The 21666-nt window shown below is 55.5% G+C and overlaps 1 protein-coding gene across 1 annotated transcript; it reads left to right on the top strand.

Annotated features, from left to right (window-relative positions):
- Nucleotides 1-18035: 18035 nt before the first annotated feature.
- On the top strand, nucleotides 18036-20213 carry SCRT1 (scratch family transcriptional repressor 1; the record flags this gene model as incomplete). The annotated part of the gene is made up of 2 exons (XM_083357912.1): nucleotides 18036-18150; nucleotides 19417-20213. 2 exons carry the CDS (start codon nucleotides 18036-18038, stop codon nucleotides 20211-20213), a joined length of 912 nt encoding a protein of 303 aa, XP_083214038.1.
- Nucleotides 20214-21666: the final 1453 nt, after the last annotated feature.

The following is a 21666-nucleotide window of genomic DNA, read 5'->3' as shown; positions in this document are numbered from 1 at the left end:
TCTGTGTCCACCACCCACCCTGGGAAACGGTTTCAGCTCCCGGAGAGTTGCCCGAGGGGCCTGGGTCTTCTGGAGGGACACCAAAGGGCCGGCTGGGGGAGCCCCCCACTGGCCATTTCCAGGCCCCCTTGTAATGATCCCAGCGGAGGCCAGATGGGGTCGTCTTTTTCCTGCGCAGCCTTCCGGAACAGGGTGACGGGTCTGGAGGCTGTCATCAAAATGCAAATGGGGGAGGGAGTCGCCCATCCTGCTGCTGCAGCCCCTCCCTGCCCCCATCTGCCCCCTCCCTTTGGCTGAACCTGCCCCCACCCCCACTCCTGTTATGCCCAACCTAATTTAGGAATCAGCCTGTGGGCGAAGGCAGACCCAGCACACACACACACACACACACACACACACACACACACACACACACACACATACCGCCCCAGAAGATTGTCAACGGGAGCTGGGCTGCAAAGTCAAGTCTTCTCTGCTTTTTTCCAGAGTTTAGGAGTCTTTCCTTCTGCGAGAGTGAAGGAGGGCTGGCAAATGCCTCGGAGTCAAAACATATTTTATTAGATTATCAAAATATAAAGTACAGAAATGCAAAGAAAAATGAAAAGAATGGGAGAATAGAGGAGAAAAGGGGTAAAGGAAACAGTGCAGGGTAAAGGGGAGGAAAAAAGTAGAATAAAAGCATCGACTTCCGATTCTTTTTTGGTGCAGTGAAGTAATAACGTGAAACCTCGGCTTTGGCAGCCGACCGTCCATTGTGGGAATCAGAGGGTCCTTCCATTTTGGTGCGAAGGCTGGCAAATGCCTCTGGCTTTGTTTGCAGGGTTGCCCGTTTGGTAGGAAAAAACACAGATAAGCTTAGGGAATAGAGAGCATTGGGGGTGGGGGGCGGAGGGGGGGCTTTGGTAATTGGGCGCCTCGTGACTGATGAGAGCTGCCAAGGGCGCCATTTGCTGAGCTGCTCCGGGTCGTTATCTCGACATCCCAAATGGGTCCACCTGCCCCAGAGAAGCTTGGAGGAAGCCTGTCCCTGGGTGTGGGGCGGCGTGTGGGGCAGCGTGTGTGTGTGTGTCTTTAGTCCTTAAAGCTGGTGCTTCTCCCCATTCGGATTCCCAAGAAAGCACCCCTGTTTGGATGCCATGGAGTCCGGGGGGCACAGCTTGGCACACATGCCAGTTGGTGGGCTGGTTGGGAGCAGCCTTTTGCAGACGGAGCAACTGGGAACTAGCTGCAACCGGAAGAAAGTGAGCCACTGCATGGTGCAGCAGGACTCAGAGGGTGTGTGTGTGTGTGTGTGTGTGTGTGTGAGAGAGAGAGAGAGAGAGAGACCCAATTGCATTCTCCTCGCAAAGAGGCAGGTAGCACGGGGGAGGGGGATGAAGATGGTGACACCAAAGGAAACCTGTTCCACTATTGCCCCTCTTATTCTGAGCCACCCGAGGGGCATCAAAGGGGCTACACCCGATCACCTGTTTCCTTGGGGAGGGGGGGAGTCGGTACTGCAGAGATGGGTGCATCTCCAGAGGGAGCACATTTTACACTGATTAGTTTCCTGTCCACCTCTGGAAGGGGAGAAAGCACCAACTCAGCCATGGGGAAGAGCGCGGTGCCTTTATCCGAGGGTCTGCATGATGCAAGAGAGCCCAGGACCCCTGTCCTTGGAAGGAGAGCTGTGGGGTAGGTGCACCTGCTTCACTTGGAGAACCGAAGGGGGCTGGGGAGGTAATTATTTCCCCAGAAAGACTGCAATGGCTTGGCCTGGTAAATGACTATGGCTCATTTCTCCTATCAGCCAGCCATGTGCTGCAGCTACCAAAAAAGCCAATGCAATCCTAGGTTGTATTAACAGAGGGATAGAATCAAGATCACGTGAAGTGCTGATGCTATATTCTATAAGGCCTTAGGGAGACCACCCTTGGAATCCCACATCCAGTTTTGGTCACCACGACACAAAAAAGATGTTGAGACTCTAGAAAGAGTGCAGAGAAGAGCAAGAAAGACGATTAGAGGGCTGGAGGCTGAAACACACAAAGAAGGAATTGGGGAGGTCTAGTTTTAACGAAGAGAAGGACTAGCATCTTCCAATATCTCAGGGGCTTCCCCAAAGAAGAGGGGGTCCACTTATTTTCCAAAGCCCCGGAAGGCAAGATGAGAAACAACGGATGGAAACTAACCAAGCAGGGAAGCAACCTGGAATTAAGGAGAAATTTCCTGACAGTGAGAATAATTAATTAATTAGAGGAACAGCTTGCCTTCAGAAGTCATGGGAGCTCCATTGCTGGAGGTTATTAAGAAGAGACTGGACAGCCACTTGTCTGAAATGGTATATAGGGACCCCCGCTTGGGCAGGGGGTCTGACTAGAAGACCTCCAAGGTCCCTTCCAACTCTGCTCTTCTGCTTGTGTTTGTGGGGGGGGGTCTCAATTCTTCTGACACCGGAGAGGCAATTGAAGGTAGCAGCCACCGTAACCTCTCTCAACCTGCCCAAAGGCTTCCAGTTCCACAGGCATCCCTCTGCCCCACAGGAAGCAACTGGTTTGCAAGGGAGGCCGAGAAGTGGGGCAGCCCCGGTGGCTTGCCTCTTGATCTCAGCACGCCTGGCAATGAACTGTGCATCCTCCCCAAGTGTGTGCACGCATGGGGGTGGGGGTGAGGCGGGCCGCAGCTTTGTTCCCGTGCCTGGAAGAAAAGGGGCCCGTGGGGACCAGGGACAAGGATCAGACACTCCGATTTGCATAATGGAGGCGCTCCTGGAGTAACTTTCCCACCCTGCACAGCCGAGATAAAGGGGACGGGTCCCTCCTGGCCAATCAGGTGCCTCAGCCTCCCCCTCTGCCCCCCTCCACCCCTCCCGGGAGTGGTTATGACAAATAAGATTAATGTTGCCTCCGCCACCTCGCCTGGCCTGCACAAAGGCCTCTGTACCAGGGACGGTGGGTTATGGCACCCACGGGCAGGGGAGCCAGCTGGGCTGTGTGGGAGCCCACAGGAGAAAGGAGTCTGCACACACACACACACACACACACACACACACACACAAATGCATGGCACCTTCTATGCACATCCCTGGGTGTGAAGGCTGGGCGAGACAAGACAGGCGTGGGCTGCATCGGCAAGGGCCCCTTGGCCGAAGGTGTCCGTCTCTCCCTCCTTTGGGCCAGGGGTCTCCAGCCTCGGCTGCTGTAAGCTTTGCGGGCTGGGGAATTCTGGTAGTTGAAGTCCACAGGTCTTCCAGTGGCCAAGGCTGGAGGCCCCTGCGCTGGGAAGGAGGAGGGAAGGATTGCAGCGGGTGTGAACTGGAACCAGCAATCCTCCGTAGGAGCTCTCCATCTTTCCAGAGGCTTCTGCCTGCTGCCTGGACAGCGATGGAAGGAAAGAGGCGTGCAGTTGTGCAAGAAGGAAACACCGCACCCAGCTCTGTCACCACAATGTGGAAAAGATGTCGAGACTCTAGAAAGAGTACAGAGAAGAGCAGCAGAGATGATCAGGGGACGGGAGGCTAAACCATAAGAACGGTTGCTGGAATTGGGCAGGTCTATTGAGGAGAAGGACGAGGGGGGACATGATAGCCCTGTTCCAATATCTCAGGGGCTGCCCCCAAAAAGAGGAAGCCAAGCCATTCTCCAAAGCCCCTGAAGGCAGGACAAGAAGCAACGGATGGAAACTCATCAAGGGGAGAAGCAACCCGGAATTAAGGAGAAACTTCCTGACAGTGAGAACAATTAACCAGTGGAACCACCTGCCTCCAGAAGTGGTGAATGCTCCAACACTGGAAGTTTTCAAGAAAAGACTGGACAAACATTTGTCTGAAATGGTTATAGGGTCTCCAGCTTGGGCAGGGGGTTGGACTAGATGACCTCCAGGGTCACCTACAACTCTGTTATTCTGCAACTTCCGGAAGCAAAAGCCTCTTCTGTGAGTTGTGCTCTTGGCAGAGAAGAAAATGGCAGTCTCTGAAAGGCGGGGAAAAAGGCTTTCATTTTATTTATCCAATTTTAAAATCGCCCATCTCCCTCAGAAAGAGACTCTGATGGTGTAGAATATTAAAAACATGAAAGTGTATAAATTTTAGAAATAGGCAACTGATGTTAAAAATTAATAAACAGCCAGGGGGAGGGGTTTCAGGATGCCAACCAGCCCGTGGCTGCGTGTTTCTCTGGGCACCCCAAGGAAGACAGTCAGAGCCTCAAGGCCTTTTGGGAAGGCCAGGAGAAGGGAGGCCTGGTGGGGGGGGGCAGGGGGGGCAGGGGAGGAGAATGTTCCACAGGGCGGGGGCCATGGCAGAGGAGGCTTCTTCCTACACCCCCCCCCATTCTTTCGTTGGCTGACGGGGTCCGCAACTTGCCTTCCCTGCCTGACCCGATTTGGGGAGGGGGGGGCTGATGTTATGGGATAAATATGTTTCCACAGATAGCCTGGCCCCATGCCAAGGGGGGGGGGGCTGAGGTCATAAGCAACACCCTGGATTGGACCCAGAAGCCAAGTGGCACCCAAAGCAGCTTGTGCCACAAAGGTGTTCCATGGGGTGCTCTTTGGGTGCTGTATCTCCTGCTATGTTATAAACTGTGACCTGGTTGGGTCATGCAAAAACCAACCAAGCTCAGAGAGCAGCGGGGACCCCTCATTTTACAAATTCCCAGGCCCGGATCACTCACACCTCTCCCCCGGGACAGGCCTCTATAGACTCCATGCCCGCCCCCTCCCACCCAAAGGGGCAGGAAAACAGTGCGGAAAGGCGCAATAAACATCTCCACAGATTTATTTATGTAAAATAAGAGCGCATGGCTGCCCAACAGGATGAAGACGGAGACTTTGGGCATCTCAGAGTAAAACAGGCAGGCAATTCCATCCAAAGGGGGTCTCGAACCAGCCTCAGAGAACAAGGAAAGCAGAGGAAGGCCCTGGCTGGAGGATGGGGTCCTTGCTGCTCTCTGAGCTGGGAGGTTTTCTTGCAGACGTTTCATTACCCAACTAGGTAACATCATCGCTGCTGGAAGGGAGTGGAGCTTGGGAAGAGAAGAGGGCGGAGGAGGAAGAGGAGGAGGACTGTGGGGTCCTGGGTGCTTTCCAGTTTTCCCCCTCCCAATCAGATAAATAAGACCCCCGCATCGGTCCTGCTCTCCTTGGTACACCTGGATTGATTAGGGGGAGGGGGATGCTCTGGGACATCCTTCAGGCCAGGAAGGGGGAGGGTCCCTCTTGAGAGTGTTCAGCCCAGGGCTTCAAGCTGCCCTTGATGGACTTGCGATGACCTCTTCCCAGGCCCTGGCAAGGCCATTGTCCAAAGGGTGCAGAGTGATGCCTTTTACCTGATGCCAGAACACACAAATCCCCATCACCCGCCCGGCTCTCCTCCTTCCCCAGGGGATGAAAGCTGGAGGGGCGTGGAAGCCTCTTCCTGGAGCCCTCTTTACACTTTGCCTGAGCCAGCCCACAGCTCCTGCCCCCCCCCCAGCTCGGCTGCCATTCACAAGTCCCAAGACTTTAATGGTGAAAATGTCAAAAGGGGGGGAGGTCAGTAAGGCTCCCGGGTGGGGGAGGAGGAGGCGCTTTTCCAATGGAATGGGAGGTGATGACCAGGTGGTCTCCCATCCCAGCATTACACACACCTGACCCTACTTAACAGGTCAGCCCAAACAGCTCTTTCTGTTTGAAGCCTCCTCTGGATCTCTCCTCCCCCTGTCCTTTCGCCCATTTCAGCCTCTTATTGCAGACAAGTGTGTGTGTGTGTGGGGGCGTGTCGCAACCTGATTTTGCGGGGGGGGGGAGTGTCAGCCCGGCCGGGCGATCGGCGAGAGCCAGCGAGTCTTGGGGGGGGGGGGGTCTGCTCTTCACGGGACGAGAGCCGCCGAGGGAGGGGAGGAGGGAGAACTGCGGAGCCTGGGGAGGGGAAGGAGGGGGTGGGGGAGAGCGGGCGGGGCTGCAGAATTGGTCCCAGCTGCACCTCTTCACAAAGCCCCGGAGCCCCGGGTGTTAATGCTGATCAACTTCAGTTGCACGAGCCGACAATAAAATTAATCAGCTATTCAGGCCAGGGATCCTCCCGCAACCGAGGGGCGAACATCAAGTGATCCGGGCTGTGTGTGTGTGTGTGTTTAACGGGGAGCTCGCTGGAGGGCCCAGCCGCCCTACTTCGGGGCCAAGCATCCCGGCCCGAGGCCTCGGCGCTCCGCAAGACCCGGGACGGGAGGGAGGCGGCTGCTTTCAAGGGCCCCGCCGCTCTCTGCGGAGGGGGCGGCGGGCAGCGACCTGGCCCAACTGCAGCGGCCGTGGGTGGGTGGGTGGGTGGGCGGTGGGGCCCTCGCCCGGCGCCCCCGTTGTCTCGCTTGGGCTGCTGGCGGGGGGGGGGGCTTCTTGGCGTCCCGGCTTCCCGTGCAAAGCGCGAGAGTGAAAATTAAATGCTAATGAAGTTCTTTGATTTAACAGCAGACAAGAGCGTGGTGTTGCTGCGCCTCCTAGACTATTATTATGCAAATGCGCGCGCGGGGCCCGCCCCCTCCCCCATTTAGCCGAAATGAGCTCTTCTTGGCAACATTCGGAGTCAATTACGGCACTTACCTGCTTAATGATCGCAGCCCGGGGAGGGGAGGGGAGGGAGCCGCCAGAGCCTTGCCGGCAGCAGGGCCACCTCGGCTGGGGGTGGGGGGTGGGGGTGGGATAAGAGCACTCCATGCTTGGCCCCTGGGGGGAGGGGAGCCCCGAACTTGGGGTGAATTTGGGGGCTGTGCCTCTCTCCTTTGCCCTTTGTTGATCTTGGTCTACTCATTAATTTATCTGGCTTTTAATTAACCATCCTTCTCCCGAGAACCCCGGGAAGGGAATACCAATTGGGAAGATGAAATAAAATGACTGAAATATTTAAAGCCACCCCAAAGAACCCAGAAGCTGCCAAAGGCGCCTCCCTGTCCTCCCCCCCCCCACACACCTGAGTGAGAGCAGGGCTGGGAGAGACTTGCCTCCCCATTAGTTGGTGAGGGCCTCCAACCCCTTCCCAGCTTCTTATGTGGGGGTCTGAATGACCCAGGCGGATTGCTGGGGGGGGGGGACCCCACGTGGGCCTTGGGTCTGGACAGGCCCTGGCCTTTCACTGGGGGAGGAAAGGGGTCCTCCAGAGGGGCTGGGGCTGCACGGCTGGCTGGGGGCCAGAGGGAGTAGGTGGGCTCCAGGATCTGGAGGGCATTGAGTTGGGTCCCCATAAGGCAAATGCAGTGATGGAGAGAATGGTGACCGTTGCACACACCCCCTTTCCCTGCTGAGCAAAGGAAAGGAAGGGGCTCCTAGAGGTGATTTTTCCCCCAGCTGGTTAAATGTCCTCCACTTCCTGCCACGGGCCCAGGGCGGCTTCCTTCCCCCTTGAGGCCAGGCATTCTCCAGCCCCTCCACCCACCCCCCAAGGCCTTTGCAGAGGGGAAGTTGAGAGACCCAGGCATGGATTTTTCTCTTCCAAGCCAGGTGGCCAGGGAAGCCAGCATCCATGGGGATCCTGGCTTGGCAGAAGCCACCATAGGGACCCTCTCTCGTTCTGGGGACGCTGGGCAGGGGCAGGGTGGCTGAACTCCCTTCGGAGACGAGGGGCTTCAACTGCACGGTGGCAAAGGCCAAGTGGGCTGCACCTGAATTGGCTGCATTCACACAACACGGCAGAGCCAAATGTCTCCGGAGATTCTCCCTCATGCACATCCTGGTTGTCCCAAAGCTGAACCTGGACTTGCTTTTTCTTTGAAGGCCTTTCCCTTCTCCCTTCCACTCCCCACCACCCAGCAAGAGCTGAAGAAGCTTCTTGGGTGAGAAGGGAAACGTCTTCAGAGAGAGGAAAGAAAGTCTGGTTGCCTCCTGAAAAAAGCACCTCTGGGACATTCAGACGACACATTTAAAAAGGGCACGGCGGTTTCCCACTAAATGTTTATACTTCTGTCTTCGGAGATTCTCCATCATCTGGGCCGGGCTTGTCCCAAGGGGGCTTTTTCCCCAAAAGGCAACTGGACTTCATTGTGGGTTTTTTCCCCCCTTTTCTTTGGAAATGTTTCGCTTCTCATCCAGGAAGCTTCATCAGTGCGTGAAGAACTGAATGATGAACTGAAGAAGCTTCCGGGATGAGAAGCGAAACAGCTTCAAAAGAAACAACACAAAGTCCAGTTGCCTTTTGGGTTACACTTGAGAGTTAGTTAGCTGGCTGGGCAGCCCTGGAGCATTTGCTGAGCTGCACCTCACAAAACCTTCTGCTTTCTTATAAGATTTGCCCTCCCAGGAAAGGGGGGACCCTTCAGGTGAGGAGTGCTGGAGACCGAGCCAGTCGCTTGCTCACAGGAGGCTCTTTCAATCACAACAGAGCCAGGAGGGGCCTTGGAGGTCTTCTAGTCCAACCCCTTGCTCAAGCAGCCGAACCTACACCATCTCAGACAAGTGACTGTTTAGACCACAGGTCTGCAACCCGCGGCTCCGGAGCCGCATGAGGCTCTTTCAGCCGTCCCCTGCGGCTCCCAGTCCTCTGCCATGTGCAGTCCAAAAAAAAAAAAGTGGAACTAAAAAAGTTCAACCAATCAATTCAAATATGCAGGGTAGGTGCATATCTCGCCTTGCCTCCACTCTTCAGTCAACCCCTGTTCTGCGCATGCGCGCATGTACACGCATTTTTTGCGGCTCCCAGTTTTTCCTTTTGTGAGGGAACTGGTTCCGACTGGCTCTTTCACTGTTTCAGGTTGCTGACCCCTGGTCTAGACGCAGGGATCTTCAAACTTGGCCCTTTTATGACTTGTGGACTTCAACTCCCAGAATTCCTCAGCCAGTGTGCTGAGGAATTCTGGGAGTTTATGACCACAAGTCATAAAAGGGCCAAGTTTGAAGACCCCTGATCTAGAGCCTCTTCTTAAAAACCTCCAGTGAGGGAGCATCCACGATTTCTGGAGGCAACTTCTGTTCCACCGGTTAATTGTCCTCACTGTTACGAAGTTTCTCCTCAATTCCAGGTTGATTCTCTCTTCGGTCAGTTTCCAACCGTTGTTTCTCGTCCTTCCCTCTGGTGCTTTGGTGGATAACCTGACCCCCTTCCTGTGCCTTGTGGCAGCCCCTCAAATACTGGAACACCTGCTATCATGTCTCCCCTATTTCTTCTTTTCTTTAGACCGGCCAAACCCAAGTCCCGCAGCCGTTCTTCGTATGTTTTAGCATCCAGGCCTTGGATCATCATAAGTTGCTCTTCTTTGCACTTTTCCCAAAGTCTCAACTTTTTTGTAGTGTGGTGACCAAAACTGGGTGCTGCGTTCCAGGTTGTAACGTTACACTGTGCTAAAAAGTCAGCACCTTTTTTTTACTTCCTTTGTACCTCGTATTTTCCTTTCTACCCCATAAGCCCTTTCTTTTTTCTTCCCTTAATTTCCTATTTTTATTTTTATTTGTATTTTGTACATTAATAAAACAACAAAAGCTACATATGAAGTTCTTCGCGGAAAGCCCTCCACATGCGTACCGCTCACTTAGTGACTGTTGAAAGTTACAACGGCGCTGAAAAAAACAGACTTGGGACCGGTTTTCACACTTACGACCATTGCAGCTGCCCTGTGGTCACGTGATCCCCATCCGGCCTCTTCCCAGTGGGATTCCGACCGGCCGAGTCAGGGGGGAGGGGGGGCTGGGTTTGCTGAACATCCAGGCGATTCACTTAACAACGGTACTGGCAAAGAAGGTTGTGCCACCGGCGCGACTCCCTTAACCATTGCCCTGCTTAGCAATGGAGAGTCTGTTCCCATTGACGGTCGTAAGTTGAGGACTACCTGTATAAGATCTGTGCTAAACTGGGCAACTTTGAACCTGGGTTAGTTTTCATGTTGCTTTAGCTTGATGTGTGAATTCAGCCCCTTTGAGAAGGAGAGGGGGAGACCCAGCAAAGGAAAGAGCACAGCTGAATCCCAACCCCTCCCTCCCTCCCTCCCTCCCTCCAGTCCCTGCCTTCCTTTTTTACTTTTCTCTTCCTTCTTTCCTTCCTTCCTCCCTCCCTTCTCAATTCCTTCCCTTCCCTTTCCCTTCCCCTAGCTCTTTCTTCCTCCCTCCCTCCCTCCCTCCCTCCCCCACCCAATTCTTACTGTCCTTCCTATCTCCCTCCCTCCCGTGTGCAGGGTCATCCACCAGGGGGCAGCAGGCAGAGTTTTCTCTGACCTTCCTTCACAAGGCCTTTGCAGGCCAGTTGGCTCAGCTCGTCCACTCTTCCAGGGAGGACTAGAATTCCCAGAACACCTGCAGAGTTTTCCATGGTGGCTGCTTTGAGAGGGCTGCATTGCTGATCATGCAGGAGGAACCAGGAGCGTGAAGGATCTCTTGGCACTGCGGTGCCCTCAAATCAGCAGGGCTGGTTGTTGAACCAGAGCCAGGCTGGCTGGGAATTATGGGGCTTCTGAGCCAAGAGACCTGGAAGGCATGGTAGGGGGAGGGAGGAAGGCTGCTGAACTGAATCCGTGTCTAGCGGAAGATTTCCAGCATAGCTTGCAAACCTTCAGGAGCATCACCCATTAAAGAAATGCTGCACCTCTGCCCCCCCCCCCCGATTTTCCCCCTGCATCTCCAAGTGCAGAGTGAGACTCGGTCCCCGCCTGAGCATCTGCTCTGCTCTGCTTGAGGGGACCCCCGGGGACTTCCGGGGACCCCATAAAGCATCTCTGAAAGCGACCCAATTAATGCCCTTATCTGCTGCTTCCCAGGAGCTGCGCAGTGGCCGTCTCCCGCCGAGGTGTTTAATTCCTGCTGCTCCCCAGAGGATTTTGCTCTGGGATGGCTGGATCCCCCAAGCTTTCTCAGCACTCCAGTTTGCAGCGTGCAGAGTTACCCCGGCATGCCAAAAGTGTGGGACTCCTTCTAAATATTGGCTTTGAGAGGAAGGAGGGTAGAGTCAGTCCTGAGTCAAGTTGAGCTGTGTTCACGCCTCCTTCAGCCCAGAACTCCTCGGGGAAGGGAGGCTGACGGCCACTGGCAAGAAGGGAATTCCTCGTGGGGCTCCTTGGCCGGCTGCCCCTCCTCGTACCTGCTCCTGCTTCTCCTCCTGGGCTTTTGGGCATGCAGAACATCTGAGGTAGCTGACTGGAAACGTTGGGTGCTTCTCCTGAAAGATCTTCTAAGCGGGAGAGCCAGCTGGGTGTAATGCTTAAGGGATCAGCCGCTAGAACAGGGGTAGGCAACCTCGGCTCTTTTATGACTTGTGGACTTCAACTCCCAGAATTCCTGAGCCAACATGGCTGGCTCAGGAATTCTGGGAGTTGAAGTCCACAAGACATAAAAGAGCCAAGGTTGCCCAGCCCTGGGCTAGAAGCTGGGTGACTGCGAGTTCTAGTTCTGCCTTAAGCATGATGCCAGCTGAGTGACCTTCAGCCAGTTGCTCTCTTTCAGCCCTGGGAAGGAGGCAATGGCAAACCATTTCTGAAATCTTGCTAGAAAGTGGCAAAGGTCCACACAGATCGATGCCAGGGGTCAATGCTGACTTGAAGTAACTCTCTTTCTCCAAGGTGAGAGGGTCTTGGACTCCTAGTGGATGAGCCATTATTATTATTATTATTATTATTATTATTATTATTATTATTATTATTATTATTATTATTATTATTATTATTATTATTATTATTATTTTATTATTTTAAAAATGCCAAATCCAGTCTGAACATCTGGCTGACTGTGCGATGATTAATAATGATGATGTTGATGATGATGATGATGAGGGTGATGACGATAAAGCTAGAACTGACCTTGGAGGTCATCTAGTCCAACCCCCTGCTTAGGCAGGAATCCATCTACCGTTTCAGACAAATGGCTGTCCAGTCTCTTCTTAAAAACTTCCAGTGTTGGAGCATTCACAGCTTCTGGAGGCAGGTTGTTCCACTGGTTAATTGTTCTAACTGTCAGGAAGTTTCTCCTTAGTTCTAGGTTGCTTCTCTCCTTGACTAGTTTCCATCCGTTGCTTCTTGTCCTGCTTTCAGGTGCTTTGGAGAATAGCTTGACTCCCTCTTCTTTGGGGCAGCCCCTGAGATATTGGAACACTGCTATCATGTCACCCCTCATCCTTCCCTTCATTAAACTACTAGACATTCCCAATTCCAGCAACCGTTCCCTATATGTTTTAGCCTCCAGTCCCCCAATCATCTTTGTTGCTCTTCTCTGTACTCTTTCTAGAGTCTCAACCTCTTTTTTACATCGTGGTGACCAAAACTGGATGGAGTATTCCACATGTGGCCTTACCAAGGCCTTGTAAAGCGGTATTAACACTTCCTGTGATCTTGATTCTATCCCTCTGTTAATGCAGCCTAGCACTGTGTTGGCTTTTTTGGCAGCTGCAGCACAGGGCTGGCTCCTATTTAAGGGATTGTCCACTAGGACTCCGAGATCCCTCTCACAGTTGCTACTATTGAGCAAGGTACCATACTATACCTGTACATTTGGTTTTTCCTGCCTAAATGTAGAACCTTACTTTTTTCACCATTGAATTTCATTTTGTTAGATAGCGCCCAGTGTTCGAGTCTGTCCAGATCCTTCTGTATCTTAAGCTTGTCTTCTGGAGTATTGGCTATTCCTGCCAGCTTGGTGTCATCTGCAAATTTGATGAGTTCCCCAACTATCCCCTCATCCAAATCATTAATGAAGATATTGAAGAGCACTGGGCCCAGAACAGAGCCCTGGGGCACCCCACTACACACTTCCTTCCATGTAGATGCAGTTCCATTGAGGACCACACGCTGAGTATGGCCGGTCAGCCAGCTACGAATCCATCTGGTGGTAATGCTATCTAACCCACATTTTTCTATCTTATCAAGTAGTAGGTTGTGATCTACTTTATCAAATGCCTTACTGAAGTCCAAGTAAATTATATCTACAGCATTCCTCTGGTCCACTAGTTTTGTCACTTGGTCAAAGAATGCAATAAGATTTGTCTGGCATGATCTGTTTTTGACAAACCCATGTTGGCTTTTTGTAATGACTTTGTTTGCCTCCAGGACTGTGTTCGCTGATTCATTGCTTGATTATCTTTTCCAGAATCTTCCCAGGTATTGAGGTCAGGCTGATAGGTCTGTAGTTTCCTGGATCCATTTTCCCCCTTTTTTGAAGATGGGAACTACATCAGCTCTCTTCCAGTCCTCTGGTAGTTCCCCAGTGCTCCAGGATCTTTGAAAAAAATATAGTTCAGTGGTTCTGAGATCACATCTGCCAGTTCCTTGAGAACTTTGGGGTGTAATCCATCTGGTCCTGGTGCTTTGAACTTGTCTAGGATGGACAGATGCTCACTTACCATTTTCGTGCCTATTTTAACTTGTGTTTCTAATCTGTTTTTATGGTACTTTTTTATAAGTTGGACTGTTTTCTCCCTTTGTGTAAAGACGGATGCAAAAAAAATATGTCTATCTGTCTATCTGTCTGTCTGTGCCTGCCTGCCTGTCTATATCTATGTCTGTCTGTCTATCCATGCATCTTTGAATCCTTCCATCCAACCAATTTAGAAATCTTTGCTGCCATATGGCCATCATTCTCAGATGCCCTTCCTCACATGATGCAGAAACCCCTCTCTCAGATCCCGGACCCTTGCAGGCGTGAAGTCTTCTGCACCGCCCTTCCCTCTTCCAGGGGCGCCTCTTGGAAAACAAGGCAGAGCTGAAGCAGCTCCATAAGGTCACATCCTGCACTTGGGAATTCTCTCCCTGTTGCTGGGCCTAATTGTGTGGCTGCAGGCAAGGGGACACTTTGGTTGGATTCGCACCACAGACTCCACCTGTCTCCACAAAATAGACCTGCTGTGTTCCCCGTTAAGCTCAGAGAAGGATTTGGTTCACAGGGAATTTATGGGGAAAGTATGGTTTCCTCAACCATCCAAGCCTATTTAGAGCATTTTGTGAGCTCAGGAGGGGGGGGGGGAGAAATCTACTTATATATGTGTATGAATGTATAAATATATAAACATACCCTCCCACGTGCATACATACAAACATGCACTTTGCATATGTATACATTCACATATACATCTACATGCCCACAAGCATATTTTGGACCCAAAAAATCACATTCTACTAGCCATCATTGGTTTGGTTTTAGCTTTGAACAAAGTTATGGTTTATTCAGCAAGCCATGGTTAAGGTCTGGTTCAGAACCATTAAGACTGTCAATATGAAGGCAGACAGAACTGCCTTATCTGAGGCCCCAACCTCAGGCAAGACCCTCCATGGACCAAACCGGGGGTCTCCTGCCTGGCCACCTACTTTTCCTGGCCAATTGCAGACGAAGAGGCATTCCTGAGGGATGGGACAGAAGGGGTCCCCCCCCGCAGGAAAGTGGGAATGCTACAGGCATCTCCCACCACCTTCAACTCCAACAGCTCCTAGTACCTCTGATGCCCGGAGCCCTCCCCGCCCCCAGTCCTCTGAGAGCTGCTCAGCCTGATGCCTGCCGGGGGCGGGGGGGGAAGGGAGGAGAAGACGGTTGGGGTCTCCCCGGCCTTTGTTGTCACTCGGGGTTCCTGCACGCTCCCTGCTCTGCAGAAGTAAACAAATCTGCCCGGGAAAGACAATCGCGAGCGGGCTTGTTCCGAGATATTTCTTAATTAGGCACATATGTCTCCTAAAGGAATCGTTGTGCAAGGGAGCCGGGGGTGGGGGGGTGGGGGGGACCTTCTGCTCGCCATCCCCCTTCATTAGCATGAAACGACGGCCATTGGCTGGGGAACTGTGACGTCACAGAGTGACTTGTAAACTCGGAGCGGCCGCAGATTGTGAGCTTGGTTTGCGATCCGCTCCTTCGGCTGGAAGCGGCGGGGAGGGCAAAAGATTCGTTAGGGAAAGCGTGGAGCCGGCGCCCGCGCGCCCCCGGAGCACATCCTCGCTCTCGCTCGGGCCAAAGGAGCCGGGGACCACGGTATTAATTAGGGGGAACGGGGCCGACGGGAATCGAAAGGCAGGGTGACCCAGCCCTAGCGCCAAGGGATCCGGCGCAGGGATTTCCACTTGGGATTCCCGGTGGTTCCTGGGCGGCCGCGTGTGCGTGAGGCGGGGGGGAACGTGACCTTCAGAGGCGGAATTGCAACCCGGTTCCTCTTTCCCTTGAGCGCCCGGCTCCAAACTCCTCGCCCGCCCCCAAATCTCTGGGCCTGCTAAGACAGCAGAGACCCCCTTCCTAGCTAGAAAAGAGGGTGGGGTAGGAGCTGCTGAATGGAAGTCTTCGGGGGGTCCCAGCTGGGAGGAGGTGCCTCGAATGGCCAGACTGAAGTACGGTCTCGCTGCTCTCCGCACCCCTTCTTTCTAGGGGGTTGTGCCCCACCATTGCCCAGCCTGCCTCCCCAACCCTTGCAACTGAAGGCAGCCCCCCCAATTAAGAGGGGCTTTAATGGGGCATCGGTGGTTTCCTGAGGGATGTTTCGCCTTGGCCCCCTTTGAGTTGGGCACCCCAAGCAAGGCAACATCCTTCCATTCTCTTTCTGGTTGCCTGCAAGTTTCCTGGGCCGGATCCTTGCAGTTTTCACTTTCCCTGTCCACACGCACAGAGCACAGGTGCAAGTCAGGAGTAAGCCCTAGTTCAGAGACAGGGTGCTGGGTGCCTCAGTTGGGTCCGATGAAACAATGAATGTCTTCCCTTCTGTGTTCTTGCAACTCAGTTATGCTCTGAATTCAATGGTGGGGTGAAGAAAGGGGTTTCTCGTTACTTTCCTCTCTTCTGCTCCCCCCCCCCCCCGCAATCATAGTAAAAAGTAAAATGTCAGATTTGGAATGAAAAGACGAAACAGTACTTATTACCAGAAATGAGTGTTTATGAGTGATTCTTTATTCAACCTTTAGATTTATTGCTGTGCTTCTAACATAATAACAATGTATAAAGTTAGGAAGTTATCAGTAATAAAACCTGAAATTCAACCAAAGTATAAAAACAGCAGCTTAAGGTTGGTATCTATAGGTTTTTTAAAAAACTGAGGTGCTTCATATCAGCCAAAGAAGAGGGGTGAAAACAACCAGCGGAACTAGAGGGAGAAGTTATGATAATAGATATTAAAATATTGGCTTCAGCACCTGAAGGGGAGCTGGCAGATCCGAAGCCATGAAAACAGGGGACAGTGTCGGGGTTCAGATGCTTGCAGTGCCCCCAATGCAATCAGAGGTTTGTTAGCAGACTGAGGGCCATTGAAGGCACTGACCTCTGGGCAAAGTGAAGGGGTCCTTGGTCTGAAAAGTTCGCTGAAGACAAAGCCCGCATTTTAGTTGGGGCTCACAAGTTACCGGTGCCAAGGCAGGCTGGGAAGAAACACGCTGACCAAGGAAAAGGTTTACTGAGACTTTTGCCCCGGCTGCTGCCTAGTCTGGAACCTCTTCAAAGAAGAGTCTTGCCGGAGAGACGTTGTGTGCCCCCTCCCCCCCCAAGATGCCTGGGGTCGGCTGCAATCAAGGGCTCCAGCGGCGTCGTGTTTGCCAGTTTCCTGACTGCTCACTTGCCCCTGGCTCCCGCCTTTGCCCGATCCACAGGCGCTTCTGCCCCTCATCAGCTGCTCCGCGAATCTCCCCCCCCCCTACAATTCCTTTCCACAAAAGAATAAAGGCCCGCTGTACTCTCACCTTATTAAAAAGTGAGGCCTTCCCTCCTTTTATCGTATCCTGGAGCCCACAGGTCCTCCCGACGCTCAGGCCAATAAATCATGGCCCGGGAGTCGAATGGGGAGGGGTAGATGACAAAGATCGCTGCCCACCTCCGTTGGTCGGGATTGGTAGACTGAGGCGGGACGGGTGGGCTGTGGAATCAGGCAAACTTGCTTCTCTTGAAAGCTGCAAACGCGGGAGAATCCCAAGGATTTTTTTTCCCAACAGGATGCGGGGGGGGGGGGGACAATATTTTGCGCCTCCTCCGCCCCCTCCCACTCGCCTGTTGTCCTTTGCATTTCCCTTGCAAGTCGAAGAGCAAAAGGCGAGAGGAGGTTTCCAAAAAGATCGGGCAGGAGGGCGACTCACAACAGCATCACAAATCATTCCGTCTCAGCGCTGCTCCCGGGAGATTTTTTTCCCCTTTTTTTGATGGATTAAATTAAGCGCTTCCATTTCCGTCCACCACCTGATCGCCGCATTATAAATCCGAACAGCTGATCCGCGCATCTTCAGAAATCCAGGCGCCGGCAAAGCAGAGGCTGCAGCAAGGGAGGCCGCCGGGAGCTCTCCGGGGCTGAATGAGGAACCCCCAGCCGGCCAGCCATCACCGCCCCCCCCCAGCTCCCGTCGCCGCCGCCGCCCCGAATCGGAACGGCCGTGCCCGTCGCAGCGCACACACAGGCTGGGAGGCGCGCGCATTCCCGACCCGAGCAGGGGCTGACGCACTGGAGGAGAGGACCGACGGGAGCGGGGGGCGACCGGCAGAGGACATCGAGCCGAGCCGCAGCCGCCGCGGGCCGGGCTGGAGGGGGACGCGGGCAGCGGCCGGCCGGGCGAGGCAGCGGGCCAGCGAGCGCGCCACCGGCCGGGCTCCGAGCAAAGCGGGCGCCGGGCCGGCCGGGAGCTGTCCGGGGTGCTGACTCCGCCGGCCGCCTCTTATGAACCAGCGCGGCGCCGGCCGTGATCTCTCGAACTGCTGGGGGGCTCCGGAGGCGAGCTGGAGGGCAAGCGAGAGGCCTGCCGGAGAGGCGCAGCCTTGCCTCGCACAAAAGCCGCCGCCGCCGCCGCAGCTGCGGAAAGGAGGACCGGCGCGGCGCAACCGCCCAGGCTGGAGACCTCCGCGGCCGGCGCCGCTCCTCCTTTCAGGCCTTCGGGAACAGGAGGCGAAGCAGCCGCAGCGGCGGCAGCCCACAAAGCCATAATAGTCCCCGCGCTCGGCGACGGCCATCCCCGGCGGCCCCCCCACCTCCCTTCCCCGCGGCGGGCTCGCTCTTCCGCGCCTTCTGCCTTTCCTCCGGCCCCCCCTCGCCGCCTCTTCTTCCTCCCGAGCGCCAATTCTCCCTTTCTTTTCGCTGCTCTTTGATCGCCTTCCCGCTGCCCCCCCGCCCCCGCCCGCCCGGAACCCATCGGCGGAAGCTGCGGGAGCCTTCTCACATTCCGGGGGAGTCCAGAACCATGCCCAGATCCTTCCTGGTGAAAAAGGTCAAACTTGACGATTTCCCCTCGGCGGACCTCGAGAATTCCTACAGCAGATCGCGGACCGACTTCAACTCCCGGATCCATGACAAGGGTGAGGAGGGGGACGGCGCGGGTGGGCGAGGGAGAGGAGGAGGGGGGGTCACCCTTGAGATGGGCCGACGGGGGCGAGGGCGGCTGGTCGTGTTCCCTGCGCCCCGTCCGGAACTCCGAGCCAGCAGGCCGCGAGCATCCCGGCGCCAGCGAGGCAAGGCGCGCGGGGGGACCGGGCGGAGGAGCGCCGCCTTCCTATTCTGGAATGCGAGAGCCATATTGAGCAGCTCTGCGCCTGCCCGCCTGCCTGGCTCGCTGGCGGCGGCGGCAGCGTCGACTCGGCACCTTTGGATGGAAGGCGACCCGGCTAAAATTAGACCTTGCGGGGACGAGGCGCGGGGGCGGCAGGCGCGCGGAGGGCCTCTTCCCGGGCATCCGGCGGGGCGAGAGGTAGGGGCGCGGGAGGGGCGAGGAGGGGTGCGGGCGGTGGGAGGCATTTCGCCGCAGTGGCGCCTTGCCTTGCCAGCGGGGCCTTTTGTCTCTCGCACGGCGAGTCCAAGGGCAAGCGCGCGGCTGCCTCCAACGGGCCGCTCCCCTGGGGCGCGCTCTTGGGGAGGCCTGCCGAGGCCCCCCCTGCCCGGAGGCCCCACCTCGCGGTCCGAGCGGACGATGCCCGCCCTCCGGCCCGGGGAAGCCCCCTTCCCGCTTTTGTCCGGGACAACGCGTCTGCAGCACGTTGCATAATCGTCAGCATTTGGCTGAAGTGTTTGTGTGGGGGGAGGGCGATTAGCTTCCGCAAGGCTGCACCCCCCCATGCCTTTGGTCTCCTGCAGAGAGTTGACCTTGAGGGAGGGGTGGGGGGGACAGATGCCTCGCTCCTCCTCTTTGGTCTCATCGCTCAAGGGACAGGGGCTTCCACCTCCCACCCCTCCCCGTCCCCCCCGCGCCTCTCTCTCGGTCCTCCGGCTGGCTTCTGGGCCCAGCAGCCGCAGGTGAATCGGCTGCGAAACCGCTCTAAGGACGGAGAGGAGAGCCGCAGCTCGGGAATCACTGCGGATATTGGCAAGAGGCGCCGGTGGCCGGCCTGGAGAGAGGTGCGGGGCGGGGGGCGGGTGTTCTCCGGACTCCGCTTGTTGCCCCTATTAAGTGGAGAGCTCCGAAGGCTTCCCTTCTCTACCGCCCTTGCCAGGCGCCTCCGCTAACGGGCTCTCCTCCTGCTTTTCCTCCCTGCTCTCCACCCTCGCCCCCCCTCTCTGTCCGTTGGCATTCCTCCCTCACCTTCCCCACCCCTCCTGGCTTTCGCTGTCCCCCCCCGCCCCGCCCGCAGGTGGCTACATCGGCGACTACATCGCGCCGTCCTCGGTGTACGAGGGGGAGGGCGAGAACGGCCTCAAGGTGCCCCCGCCGACGGGCGTCATCTACCCGGGCACTCACGGCGACTCGGACCAGGCCGACAGTCCGCACTCGGCCTTGGCCGGCGGCTACATCAACGGCGACGCGGCGGTGAGCGAGGGCTATGCGGCCGACGCCTTCTTCATCACCGACGGGCGCTCGCGCCGCAAGGCGGCGGTGGTGGGCGGCGGGGCCGGGGGCGCGGGCTCCCGCCTGGGCCAGACCCCGCCCGCGGGCGGGCAGCCCCCGCCCCCGCCGCCCGCGCCGCCGCAGCGGCACACCTGCAGCGAGTGCGGGAAGACCTACGCCACCTCGTCCAACCTGAGCCGCCACAAGCAGACGCACCGTAGCCTGGACAGCCAGATGGCCAAGAAGTGCCCGACGTGCGGCAAGGTGTACGTCTCCATGCCGGCCATGGCCATGCACCTGCTGACGCACGACCTGAAGCACAAGTGCGAGGTGTGCGGGAAGGCCTTCAGCCGGCCCTGGCTGCTGCAGGGCCACATGCGCTCCCACACCGGCGAGAAGCCCTTCGGCTGCGCGCACTGCGGCAAGGCCTTCGCCGACCGCTCCAACCTGCGCGCCCACATGCAGACTCACTCGGCCTTCAAGCACTTCCGCTGCAAGCGCTGCAGCAAGACCTTCGCCCTCAAGTCCTACCTGAACAAGCACTACGAGTCGGCCTGCTTCAAGGGCGCCGTCCCGCCGCCGCTCAGCCCGCTGGAGGCCTGACGGAGCGCGGCGCGGCGCCCCCCCTCCTCCTCCTCAGGCTCCCCCCCACCCCCCCGCCAGGCTCCAGGAAAGCGGGCGGAGGCCGGGGGCGTGGCCAAACGCCCAGCGCCTCACCTGGACAGGTAACCCCCCCCTCCGCCGCAGCCTCTCGGCCGCGCTCGCCTCCCTCCCTTTGCGGCTCCCGCGGAATGACGGAACCGACGCCTCCGCCCCCCCGGAGCCCCTCCCGCGAGCGACCCTCTTTCCGTTCGCTCTCCGCTTGGCGAGGCGTCGGCTGGTTTCCTTCCACGGAGCTGCCGAATTTCTATTTTCCTAAATGTTTACGTTCTCTTATTTTGATTTCGCTGTTTTAAGAGAAAAAAGGACAAGAGAGGTATGTATTTGACTGGGAGGCGGTATTTATTTATTTATTTATTTATTTGCTTACTGACGAATGTATTTATTTTTCGACCTGTTTGTTTGTTGATTGCGCGGGGCAGTGCCCCCTCCCTTCACGTTGCACTTTTGTGTTGGTTTTTAATAATTTTGTTGCTTTTAAAGCCTCCTCTTTGAACCGCTGTTGACTTCCGATCCGTACGTTTGTTGCCAAGACTTCTTTACTATGCCAAAGTCTACGTCACTTTTTGAAGGGGGGGGGGAACGAGGAAACCAGGACTGGCCGTTGTTTTGATTTTTTTCGTTCTTTTGGTTTTGCTTCCCCCCCCCCCCTTTTCCGGGTTGGGGCGAGGGTGGTGGTGGGGAAAATGATCGCCATCCTTTCTAACGCAGGATTTTTTGCATGCGAAGAAGAAATGTATTTAAATCTATGCCAATTTGATGATGCTTTTTAAAGTTATTCTTATTATTATGGATTTTCATTTGTAACACTTTACATCCCTTTGTTTTTCTTTGCCAAACTTTTAGATAATAATAGTCTATTTGAGGGCAATATTCTCCTACTGAACTAATAGAAGCAATAATTAACGTAATGCATGTTATTTTTAAGACAATAGTAATAGTGAGGAATCAGGTAACTTTTAATCCAACTTCTTAATAGCAACGGATATCAGGGACTTTGCCAGTGTAGTGAACTTGCGTTAAGGAGGGCGAACCCGCCTTCTTCTTCTTCTTCTCTCGTCTTCTAATGAATGCACACTGCCTGCCTTCTTCGGCTTACTTCCTAGTAGCTTAGTCAAGTCTCGGGGCTTGTAGCGCTTGCCTGGCCCGAGAAATACGAGCAACACCCCTCCCGAATCCCCCCTCCCCCTTGGCCCATTCCCCTCCCCCCCGTGGCTTTCAGGCTCCGCCAGCCCCCCTGCCTCTGAGGGGGGAGTGGGCGTGGGATGCAGCTCAGCAGGGGTGGAGACGCCTCTGTTCCCCGTCCCCCTCCCCTTCCCCCCCGGGTCTCCCCCAGCGCCAGAGCCTGCACCCAACAGGTGCCTTCCGCTCCATCGGAGGACAGACGCCGCTGCCG

Source organism: Vipera ursinii (assembly GCF_947247035.1).
Source record: "Vipera ursinii genome assembly, chromosome: 3".
NCBI lineage: Eukaryota > Metazoa > Chordata > Lepidosauria > Squamata > Viperidae > Vipera > Vipera ursinii.
Note: the sequence above shows the minus strand (reverse complement) of the source record. Positions and strands in the feature narration are given on the sequence as shown.